This window comes from Tachysurus vachellii, chromosome 11, assembly GCF_030014155.1.
Source record: "Tachysurus vachellii isolate PV-2020 chromosome 11, HZAU_Pvac_v1, whole genome shotgun sequence".
Classification (NCBI taxonomy): domain Eukaryota; kingdom Metazoa; phylum Chordata; class Actinopteri; order Siluriformes; family Bagridae; genus Tachysurus; species Tachysurus vachellii.
In genome coordinates, this window is record NC_083470.1 from 3,574,681 (window position 1) to 3,587,500 (window position 12,820).

Genomic DNA, 12,820 nt, shown 5'->3' on the forward strand with positions numbered 1-12,820 from the left:
CCATTCAATGACTCTGTAATATCTCCCTCAGGCCCATTACACAATTTTAAATTTACCTTCACACACATTCACAATTACAGCGTACATGCTTCTCAACTCAGTGACCATTTGAATGGTTTATAGTTACGTTTTAAAAAAGTAATCCTACAACTGAAGTAGTTGTTATTAGCACTTATGTTATAGCAGCTATAAACATTCACTCACCAGCTTTTCTATTTTATTGTAAGGTAACCAACAAAAAAAACACAGCTTATCGTGTTACAGAGAAAAAAAATAGTAATCCTAAAGTCCTCTATCATAAATGTGAAACCAACATCTCCTTACAGAAAGTTTCACCAGATCAACAATTATCCGGTTTGTCAACCCTTTTTTTGTTAAATAAACCTTTTATGTTTTATTTATTATTATCCAATTCATTTATTTTTATATTATTATTATTGTTCTCAAATTATAAAAAAAAAATAAATTTTTTTTTTTTACCTAGAAAATATTTACTTCATGATTACTTTGGCTTTATATATCATTAATCTCACTTCCGTTTCCATCTCAGTCAAAACGATTGGACGGAGGTTCCCCGAAACATCATATTTCATTGATCAAGCGTACGTTGATACCCAGCTTGCATCATCATCTCAACACCACAACACTTATGGGACAAATCATCAGGCCACAGGATCATTTAAAACACCATTTCATTATTGTTGACAAATCCTGATGGCTGATGCCCCCAAGTCACATTACAGGGGAATTCTATTATATCCTGAGTTCACTCACTCACTCATTTTCTACCGCTCATCCGAACTACCTCGGGTCACGGGGAGCCTGTGCCTATCTCAGGCGTCATCGGGCATCAAGGCAGGATACACCCTGGACGGAGTGCCAACCCATCGCAGGGCGCACACACACACACACACACACTCTCATTCACTCACGCACTATGGACAATTTTTTCCAGAGATGCCAATCAACCTACCATGCATGTCTTTGGACCGGGGGAGGAAACCGGAGTACCCGGAGGAAACCCCCGAGGCACGGGGAGAACATGCAAACTCCACACACACAAGGCAGAGGTGGGAATCGAACCCCCAACCCTGGAGGTGTGAGGCGAACGTGCTAACCACTAAGCCACCGTGCCCCCCTATCCTGAGTTCAGAAAAAAATAATTCTATATGTAGCACATTTTAGTGAGAAGATATAGAATTAAATCAACATGTAAACAAATCAGTGACGTATGCAGGTGAAATCCAGTTGACATTTTGAGTATGTTTTAGACACTTCACCTGAAAAGACTGGATTTAGATAATAAACAGCCTTTCAAGACCAGGCTGTGTTCTTTTAACCCTCTAAAGTATTTTATGAGACATATAAGTGATTTTATGTGTAGGCTTTAATAATAAAGTGAGCAGCACTGAATGAACTGGTCTGGTGGGTTTGTTTATTCTAAAGGCCTTTCAACATGAAGGCGTGTTTTTTCTCCTGTGATTTTAAACCAACTCAAGTGTCTGATCTCATTCAGATAGACTTCTCCACGTTAGGAGTTCGTCCCAACACGAAATAGTTCGAAAAGTAAAGTTTATTTTGTTGTTTATCAGGCACGAGACATTTACATCTCGACCGGAAGTGCCTGTGTGTTAGCGTTGTGCACGCGCTGAGGCCGTTTTGTGTGTTTTGTTTTGTTTTTTTTTTGCGTCGATTTTATGTCGTATTTCTGATACAACGCTCGGTTTTGAGTTGAGGTTTTAAGGAGGATGTTTGTGATTCCGATACTTTACGTCGTGTTTAGTGTTTACTGCGTGACCGATGCGGATAAAGCGCTAGCAGAGAAAGGGCGCGTGGAGCTACAGAAGCTGCGGGAGTTTGCGGGACACGCGCGCTACGGCACGTGCTGGTCTCAGGCTCTGGGGAAAGTTCACGCAAACTGTCGGGATTTCAATGAGGACACGCAGAGCATGTTGGCCCTGGGGTTTACTCACTGTCACCTGAGAAGGTCAGGGTGATAAAACACACACATACATATATACACACACAAACATTACTCACACACACAGATATACACACACAAACACACTCACAGACACACACACACACTATATATATATATATATATATATATATATATATATATATATATATATATATATATATATATATATATACACATACACACACATAAACACACATCTCACACATACACACAAACATTGTTCACTCACACACATACACACTCACAGATATTCACACACATCTCACACATGCACACAAACACACACACCTCACACAAACATTACTCACTCATACACATACACACTCACACACACTCAGATATACACACACATACACACTCACATATATACATGTATATACAGTACACACAGACACTTACAGATACACACTCACAGACACACACACATACACACTCACAGATATACATACACAGACACTTACAGATACACACTCACAGACACACACACACTCACAGCCATGCATTCATGCGAGCACTAGACCTCCCCCGGTGTTTTGTAAGGGTCTATTGCTGCTCTTATAAAGCTGGATTCACTGCTTTCATTGCATGTTGTCTTTTATTAAATTGGATCAGACTGACACACTGCAAGCTTAGTTTATTTGAACTCAGAGTTATGTGCTAACCATTAAGCTCTATCCCAAGAATCCAGACCTGTCCTTTTTCTGGGGAGGAAAACCTCAACTGTGTCTTTATCTCCAGTACTCGCTTTTGCAGTAATGCCGTCATATCACAGACCTTCAACAGCAAATAAGTTCAATAGTTCACCTTATTTTTAAATGCGGGTTGCCAAAGTATTGCAAAAAAAAGAAAAACACAGTGTGTAACCACAAGGTTAAGTGAAGTAGTAGGAAAAAAAGTTACAGAAAAAAGATGTTTCTTCATGAGCTGTACAAGCAAAATGCTCCTGAAACTTTTGGGAAGGTGAAACCAGGAGATGTCATTCATTATATGGGGTTATAAAGCTGTAAGACTGCAAGCTCTTTCTCTGTAAACGTTCTCAGAGTTTTTAACAGTTATCAACAAAGGTCTTTAATGATGATTCCATAATCGTTTCAAGAGTCTCACCACTGGAAAAGACAAATCCTTCATTCGAATGGATGCGAAAGTGCAAAGCCATCAACGAGTCTCCTCTTGGCTTCTCAGTAGTGCAAAATATTCCTGAATTATTGTTGCTGTTTTTAAAAATAGGCGTTTGCTCTAGACGGTAATAATTTGATCGTTAGAATTGCGGTGAGCTAAAAAAACGACTCTATAAGCCTGCAGGAATTGTATAATAGCGGTGGTTCTTAACGAGGGACCTCCAGGGTTCTTTAACGCAAATCCAGAGGGTCTGTGTTTTTTTTTTTTTTTTTTTTTATGTTTTTTTTTTTTTAATTTTATTACAGTAATCAAAATCACAACCAACCATCATCAAAGTCTCTAAATTCATGATAGAGTTTTTATACCAATTAACCTGGGTTTGATCCAAAACATCAACAACTCAACAATCACTTCAGCCTATAAATAACGTCCACTCGGACCTCGTGGAAAGTTCAGGAATTAAAAAAACGCGGAATAATTTTGTACATGTTGAAACAATGAGCCTAATGTTTGTATAGTCGAATTATGTTCATGTGCTGACGGAGTGTGTGGGATTTCTTTTCCTGTTAAAGGGTTCACAGGCTGCAGACGGATTGAGAAGCGTTTTAAATTGGGAAGCATCACGTGTTTGACCAATTACAGTTTGTTTTAACGCTCTGTATCGGAACGTGTAATTGTTTTAGGAGGAAAAAAGATTTGCAGTACGCTATTTTTACTGTCTAGTGTATACAATTTGTGGCCAGTTCCCAACTTGTTGTTATTATTATTACCCTCTATAAATCTTCTTCACCCTGTGTAGTGCTCATTAAACCACCAGTTGGGTTCGTTACAGGTCTGGACGGAGTTTTCCGGAATGTCCCGAGGGCAGCGATGTTAGAACGTGTACACGTGACATGGATCCTGTCGCGTTTAACACCTACACCGAGTTCTTCACTCACGCCCACAGCATTTGCCACTACCTCCAGAGCGAGCAATGGCAGCATCGGGCAGAAAACACCATTCACAGGTGCTCCAACTGTCTGAACACTGCAGACCCTTTCATATTAATTACAGCCTTATGAACACATCAGGGTTTTACGTATGTAGCGCAGAGGCAGATGACCTCACGAACGCTCTTGTAACACGACTGGGAAAAAAATCCTGCGTGTTTTGACAGTTACACTCAACTCCACAATTATTAGTTTCAGTATATTAGGAATCAAACAAGATGGAGCTTGTTAGAAGAAAAATACTCAACACAAAGTGGAATTACTCTGACGTTGTTGCTCTGAAGCGTTTTATTCCTTTTATACCACAGCAAATTTCCCAGATCGCAGATTGGCAAAATCGCAGATTTTGAGCATGTTTGAATTAATTTTTTAATTCACGTATGACGCAAGTAGATATTTAAACGTTTGTAGTTACGTTTAATGCCGTGGAAAGTCTCCAATACAAAGCGAGTGAGTTAAACGGTCATCTCTTTTTTTTTTTTTTTTTTTTTTTTTCTTCCTCTTCAAGCTCTTCTACTTTATCCTTTTTTATTTTCACCATAACAATAATTGTTTTTATTTGTTAAAAGTCTTGGCACCCTCGATATTAACTTATATAAATGAACTTAAACGGAAGAGCTTGACCCTTAAAAATGTAATCTAAGAAAAAAAAAATCAATACCTTTTTTTTTAATATCTTTCTTTAATTTATATGATTTCTTTATTATTCTTTTTGAAACCAATAATTCTGACTGACTGTTTAGTTCACCGTTTGTGCCAAGAACATAAAGTATGGCAAACCGATATTGTTTACATAATGATACTTGATATTGATTTTGTCGTAGGTTTTCTGCAGGTTATTTATGTAAAACGTTTTATCTGGACATCTCAGGCTGACGGAGAGCTCGGCCGGCGTAGCCGAGCAGCTCGCGTCCACCCAGAGGATGGCTGAGGATCTAGTAGAGGCCCAAAGTGCAGCTCTTAAATCTCAGGAAACCATCCTGCGCAACGGAGAAGAGCTGAAAACCACACTGCAGCACTCCACAAAGGGTAACAGTGCTGAGGAGATTGTGATCCTCTCTCACACACTACAAGCACGATAAATGTGTACCACACACTCCTGACTCACTCCTGAGTCCTGACTTTCCCCCTCATACATTTGTGTATGAACTTCCTTTTTATGAAGTATGTACGGTGGCCGGGAAGTGCAAAACAAATTAACAAAACCGAAAACACATTAACAAAACCCAAACCAAATTAACAAATCAGAAAACACATTAACAAATTCGAAAACACAACGACAAGTCAGACAACCCAGAAACGGTAGTGTATCGTTTTTTGAATGGAAACTTACCGATCATTGGACAAGACACCTGTCACTCAAGATATACAGGTATGGAATCTTATGTGTAATGTGTAAAGTTCTCCGTTTAAATAAAGTTCTCCGTTCAAGAAAATAACAGAATTAATCCACAGTAATCCATTCCATCCATCCATTCCAACTTTTCCCTGCGGCAGACTGTTAAACTTCATGTATACTTTGAGTGACAGGTGTCTTGTCCAATCACAAACTATACCAACCGCTTCCGGGTTGTCTGAAATGTCGTTGTGTTTTCTGATTTGTTAATTTGTTTTCTGATTTGTTAATTTGTTTTCTGATTTGTTAATTTGTTTTCTGATTTGTTAATGTGTTTCATGCACCGATTCAGACAACCCGGAAGCGGTAGGTATAGTTTGTGAATGGAAACTTACCGATCATTGGACAAGACGACTGTCATTAAAGATATAAAGGTGAATGAAAGGTGTCTCGTCCGATGATGGTAAGTTTCCATTAACAAATTATACCAACCGCTTCCGGGTTGTCTGACTTGTTAATGTGTTTTCGGTTTTGTTAATTTGGTTTGGGTTTTGTTAATTTGTTTTGCACTTCCCGGCCACCGTAAGTATGAAATAACCTTTTTTTTTTTTTTTTTCCTCCTTGTGTGACCGTAGACTTTATAGACTCATTTAATAGTGTTAAAAGTTAGGTGTTTTCTGACCATGTAGAAAAATCAAGTCATTATAGCTGTAAACCCTTCGTCGGTGTATAAAAAAAATGATGCAACACATTTCATAGTTGTCTTTATATTATTATCTGTCTTTTTTTTTTTTAGACCGGCGGCTTTGAGAGGAGTCGCGGCTGTCAGGCGGATTACAGATATATGTAATATTAACGGGCTTGTTGTGATCGTTTCTGTAGTAACACCTCGTTCACAGAAACGTACGTGGAAACAGTTTACATAATCCAGGGCTATCTAACCAGCGTGTCGTTGATTTATTTAAGTTTAAAGGTGTTCATGAAATTAGTCTCCAATGTCAGCGATGCTTATAGCTGCTTTAATGACCGCTTATAAAATGGTTAAAACTGACTCCTCGTTCTTAAATAAGTGAATAACTATAAATCTTGACGAACTGACGGATAAAAAAGCGCCGTGGACGCGTCGTAATCGGATTATAATTAACCACGATGGTGACCTTCACCTCACGTTACGTATGTATCGCACGGCAAAGCTCGTGTTGTGTTTTTATTCCTTACTTTACGTTTCCGTTGCAGGTCTGAGGGATGTGTTTGCTGAGATGAGGCATTCTGTCCAGGAGCAGCAGGTGGTGTTCGCCGAGATCTTTAACCGCGTGGCTTTCCTTCAGAGCTTCATCGTGTCTGAGTCGCACACCCTCAGCTCTCTGATGTACAACGCGCTGGGGTTTTTCGCGTCCTTCCTGCTCACCTCTACACGTCGCACCTCGGGAGCGAGGCGAGTGAACAACGTTGTGTATTTACAGCCAGGTTTTTTTCATCTAGCACCATTCTTCTGACTAGAACAAACTTAATTTGCAAGGCTTCCACACTCATCTGAAAGGGGGACAAATGTCATCCTGCTCTTTCATTATAATCGTGATAATAAATGGTTTCAGTGCTTCAGTAATAGCAGACTTTTAATGCAGTCACTTCCCACAGAGCATCGAGGTGAAGCTGACCCTCACATGGGAGTGTTCTTGTATTCACCGTGTAGGGCTACTTGATTAAGCTCATCCAGAGCTTTATAATTACCTGAGAAGATGCACACAGAGCGTTGGCTTCGAGTTGCCCATACCTGCATGGTCGGATCCTGCTGATGTTGGAATGCATCATAAAGACATTTAGTCTATAAGCTCAGTATGTTTTGTCTTGTCTTGTAGGTTTTGTCTGTTCGGCCTGGTGGCTCTGAACGTCTACCTGGAGCGCTTGATTTGTAGGACGGTTACGGAAAGCGATAATCCTGAATATCAGATGGTGGGTTTTTACCGTATTTAACAATAATCAGTTATTCACCCAGAGTGTGTGAGAGAACGTGCACAAAAACGTTTCAGTATGTAAGGAATAAAACAAGATGAGGCTTGTTATAATAAAAATAAATCAACACACAGCGGCGTTACTCTGACATCGTTGCCCTGAAGGGTTTTATTCCTTTTATACCACAGCAAATTTCCCAAAATTTACAATTTTTCAATTCGCGTATGGCACAAGTTAATTTTAATGCCGTCTTCAAAACAAGAAGTGTCGTCACTTGTAAACAGTCATCACTTCACTTTTTTTCTTTTTCACCTGTCTACGCTATTACGCTCAAACGATTTTAGAAACTCACCTGTCGATCTTTTCCACAGCTTTTTTTCATTCTTGCACAGCACATATTACATATATTGAATTAAATTAATTAAATTATCTAAATGGGCGCACGGTGGCTTAGTGGTTAGCACGTTCGTTTCACACCTCCAGGGTTGGGGGTTCGATTCCCGCCTCCACCTTGTGTGTGTGGAGTTTGCATGTTCTCCCCGTGCCTCGAGGGTTTCCTCCGGGTACTCCGGTTTCCTCCCCCGGTCCAAAGACATGCATGGTAGGTTGATTGGCATCTCTGGAAAATTGTCTGTAGTGTGTGAGTGCGAGAGTGAATGAGTGTGTGTGTGTGTGCCCTGCGATGGGTTGGCACTCCGTCCAGGGTGTATCCTGCCTTGATGCCCGATGACGCCTGAGATAGGCACAGGCTTCCCGTGACCCGAGGTAGTTCGGATAAGCGGTAGAAAATGAATGAAAGAATGAATGAATTAAATGATCTAAATTTAAAAGATTTTCCATGTGTCTTACTGTGTACGGTTGTTTATGCGACCAAATAAAATTGCCATTTTTAATTTGAACTCTTACGAAGTTCTGAGCCGTTATAAAAGAGAAGATGAGGTCTGAGTGCGAACGTGTTAATAGATCAATGAGAATGGGGGAAATTCTACAGTGCTGTGGTGTAAATGTTGTGTTTTTTTTTTGTTTGTTTTTTTTCTTAAATTATGATCAGGATATGAACAGGCAATAACAAGTAGTTCAGAATTATTATTATTATTATTATTATTATTATTTTTTAAATAACACTCCTGACGCAAGTTGCTGCTGTCCTATAGGAACGGATCGCCTTTTTGGTCGGGCTTCTCAGGAAAGCCATGGTGACGATCGCCTGCCTCGTTCTGCTGTACTTTGCGACCCGGTTCCGAGACGCGAACAAGGAAAGTCTGGAGATTTTGAGGGAGCTGAAACAGACACATACTAACCTTCAGAAAACCCTGAGGAAAGCAGGTAAGCGATTCGCCTCCTGCTTCAGTTTGGCTGTGTGTGTAAGTTGCTTGTTAATGCGTACGTGAGTCTGAGGTGTTTCTTCTCGCTCTTCGCTCCCCAGAACGCCTTTCAGGCTCTTTAAACGACTGGACCAGACCCAGACACACGCAATGGGCTGAAAAGTGGAAACAAGAAGAAGAGAGCAGTTTGGTCCTTCTACATCCTTCTGGCGCCGTAGAAGCCACCGTGCCGCCATTTCCTTCCCTTCACAGGAGTAGGAATATGTATAATTTCTTAAATATTTAATAATATTTATATTAAGGAAAAGAGGGCACGGTGGCTTAGTGGTTAGCACGTTCGCCTCACACCTCCAGGGTTGGGGGTTCGATTCCCGCCTCCGCCTTGTGTGTGTGGAGTTTGCATGTTCTCCCCGTGCCTCGGGGGTTTCCTCCGGGTACTCCGGTTTCCTCCCCCGGTCCAAAGACATGCATGGTAGGTTGATTGTCATCTCTGGAAAATTGTCCCTAGTGTGTGATTGCGTGCGTGAATGAGTGTGTGTGTGTGCCCTGCGATGGGTTGGCACTCCGTCCAGGGTGTATCCTGCCTTGATGCCCGATGACGCCTGAGATAGGCACAGGCTCCCCGTGACCCGAGGTAGTTCGGATAAGCGGTAGAAGATGAATGAATGAATGAATATTAAGGAAAAGATTAAAAGACCCAATTTTTAACATTCATTTTGTGTTGCTAAATTAACGAACTAGGTGGATAATTTAATTTTCACAGATAAAAACCCTTCCGAGGCAAATTTAACTCTATTTATTCAATTCTATTTAAACTTTTTTACAAATGGCAAAAACGCGGAGCTTCTTCCTCCGTGTTCACGTTGGGTATCGAACGTCTTTGTCACGTCTCGCTCCGCGGCGGCGTTAATACGAAGCTCGTATGAAAGTAAACACTCAGGACTTTAAGAACTTGTCGTGTTTTATGCGTATTTCTGTTTTTCTTTACAATTCTAGGAGCGATATATTTGTAGAAAAGAGATTTTTTTTTTTTTTTCCCACACAGATGTTTTTGAGTGTTTGTTCATCTAAAAAGTGTCTAAATTCCGAAGGTGTTTATCTTCAACCCCAAAATTTCGGTGTGAGATTATCAACAGCACGTCTCACTGAAAGACGACAGAGTTCTGACTCGTTTTAGATCAGACTCGAGGTGAGAGAAATAAATCCTTTGTTTAAACTGTTTTAACACCACGTTACGGGCGAAACGGGGTCAGTCCGCTTCACGTCTTCGGCGGTGATTGAGAAAGCACATGAGATGCAGCAAACGTTGACCGTGTTCCTCCATCAGCGATTGATTTATTGGTTTATTTTTTTATTTCTTTAGTAGCCTCACAAGTCCTAATTTGACGACACAAAGGAGGGACAGTTGTATGAAGTTTTAACAAAATCGCTGTGTTTGCTGTGTGAGTGTGAGTATGGAACTGAAACACATGGCAGGAGTAAAGAACTGAAACGCTCCACAGTCATGAATGTTAAGGCTTATCTGGGTTTAAACAACATGAACAAACTGTATTTGGAACTCAAAAAAAAATGTGTGTGTGTGTGCGAATGTGTGTGTGCGAATGTGTGTGTGCGAATGTGTGTGTGCGAATGTGTGTGTGCGAATGTGTGTGTGCGAATGTGTGTGTGCGAATGTGTGTGTGCGAATGTGTGTGTGCGAATGTGTGTGTGCGAATGTGTGTGTGCGAATGTGTGTGCGCGAATGTGTGTGCGCGAATGTGTGTGCGCGAATGTGTGTGCGCGAATGTGTGTGCGCGAATGTGTGTGCGCGAATGTGTGTGTGTGTGTGTGTATACAGTATGTGTGATATATGTAATATGTCCTGCGCATGAATGAAAAAGCTATGTGTTTGTGCACTGTGTGTGTGTGTGCGCGAATGTGTGTGTGTGTATACAGTATGTGTGATTATATGTAATATGTCCTGCGCATGAATGAAAAAGGTGTGTGTGTGTGTGTATGTGTGTGTGTGTGTGTGTGTGTATACAGTATGTGTGATATATGTAATATGTCCTGCGCATGAATGAAAAAGCTATGTGTTTGTGCACTGTGTGTGTGTGTGTGCGAATGTGTGTGTGTATACAGTATGTGTGATATATGTAATAGGTCCTGCGCATGAATGAAAAAGCTATGTGTTTGTGCACTGTGTGTGTGCGAATGTGTGTGTGTATACAGTATGTGTGATATATGTAATATGTCCCGCGCATGAATGAAAAAGCTATGTGTTTGTGCACTGTGTGTGTGTTGTTGTGTTGTGCTCTGTGTGAGTGCTGCGTGTTTGTGTGTGGTGTTCTCTGTGTGTGAATGTGTGTGTGTGGTGTGAACGTGTGTGTGTGTGGTGTGAACGTGTGTGTGCGCGCCGTGCCGTGTTGTGCCAACTCCACTGAATCTGTCTCTCACCCACTATGTTGCTGAAAGAACGAACAAAACACATCTAATTAAACGTTCAGTAATCCCACTTGTGGAAGTCCTCACGACACCTGACGGTTCTCTCCGTACACAGACCTCCAGACCTCATGCTCTTGTATCATCTCGATCTTTTTTCTGCTAGCGACGTTAAAGACGTGTATTATACATCAGAAATCTATATTAATGAAAAATGTATTAATATGAGCTTTTATTAACTATGTTTAATCTGAGAGCTTGTCTTTGTGCTCATTAGGTGGACAACACGAGAGCTTCGTTCCACCGCTGCAGTCTCCGAGCTCTTCTGAGATCCCAAAGAGACGTCAGCGTCGTTCCTCAGGCTCCCGTATGCGTAACACTTCAGCAGCAGTCGTCTACAGTGTGCTAGTGAAAGAAGGCCACGACCAGGTACGAATGACGTCTCGTACCACTTCCTCCTGGTCCTTATTTAAAAGCACGCTCTTAGTTTATCTCGTCATTTCTTTGCTCAGATGGTCACGAAAAAAGTGATGTAATTAAACGTCGATTTGCTAAAAAATAATAATAATAATAATAATAAAGAACTCGTGTAAATAAGGGAAGTGACATTTTGCTTCAAAATTACCTTCATTTTTTTATCTATGGAGACTTTAGGGACACTCTAGAGATATTTCTAGAAATTACTGGCTTTCTCATAAACATGCTTTTGTAAAAAAAAAAAAAAAAAAAATTCACTCCAATTTTACAGCATTTTACCAGGAATTTGGCCACAATCCCAACATTTTGAACAAAAAAAACCCCAAATTTATGTTTAAACAAAAGACATTGACTTTGACACCTGCTTGTTTGAGGATCTGGATAATATCCATGCTATCCACATCAACGTGGAGGATTTATTTATTTATTTATTTCATTATTTATTTCTCTCACTCTCACTCATCTTCTACCGCTTATCCGAACTACCTCGGGTCACGGGGAGCCTGTGCCTATCTCAGGCGTCATCGGGCATCAAGGCAGGATACACCCTGGACGGAGTGCCAACCCATCACAGGGCACACACACACACACACACTCTCATTCACTCACACACTCACACACTACGGACAATTTTCCAGAGATGCCAATCAACCTACCATGCATGTCTTTGGACCGGGGGAGGAAACCGGAGTACCCGGAGGAAACCCCCGAGGCACGGGGAGAACATGCAAACTCCACACACACAAGGCGGAGGCGGGAATCGAACCCCCAACCCTGGAGGTGTGAGGCGAACGTGCTAACCACTAAGCCACCGTGCCCCCTCATTATTTATTTATTTATTTATTTATTTATTTATTTATTTTTATTTATTTTGTTTTAAATGGATTTAAAACTGTAAACCACATCTCGAGGACTGGGATACAAAATACGATCGACGTAAACGAGTCCGTCTCTTCGAGCCACATCTGATGACCACAGTCCCTCTGAATGCACTTCAGGACCTCAGCAGAAAATGTGCTTATCGGGAAATCCGACTCCTAGATAAATACCGAACACCATAAAGAGCATCGTCTGTTCTAAATCTTACGCTCAGATCAATCAGACTTGATGTAATCCAGAGATGTATGTGGTTAAATAAGGATAAAATCCTGTCCTTTGCGCAACACACCTTCGTGTGTTCACCTTCGTCTGCCGGCACGCTCTAAACATTCCTTCT

The 12,820-nt window shown here is 40.9% G+C and overlaps 1 protein-coding gene across 1 annotated transcript in view; it reads left to right on the plus strand.

Moving 5' to 3' along the window:
• Positions 1 to 1,489: 1,489 nt before the first annotated feature.
• The window catches only part of LOC132853678 (uncharacterized), an 11,780-nt gene continuing 449 nt past the window's right edge, over positions 1,490 to 12,820 (plus strand). The window contains exons 1-8 of the mRNA XM_060881601.1: positions 1,490 to 1,987; positions 3,936 to 4,109; positions 4,964 to 5,121; positions 6,665 to 6,863; positions 7,288 to 7,381; positions 8,536 to 8,707; positions 8,808 to 8,960; positions 11,405 to 11,556. Of these exons, the coding sequence (XP_060737584.1) occupies positions 1,749 to 1,987; positions 3,936 to 4,109; positions 4,964 to 5,121; positions 6,665 to 6,863; positions 7,288 to 7,381; positions 8,536 to 8,707; positions 8,808 to 8,960; positions 11,405 to 11,556 (1,341 nt within the window). The 5' untranslated portion in view covers positions 1,490 to 1,748. The remainder of the gene's footprint in view (positions 1,988 to 3,935; positions 4,110 to 4,963; positions 5,122 to 6,664; positions 6,864 to 7,287; positions 7,382 to 8,535; positions 8,708 to 8,807; positions 8,961 to 11,404; positions 11,557 to 12,820) is intronic.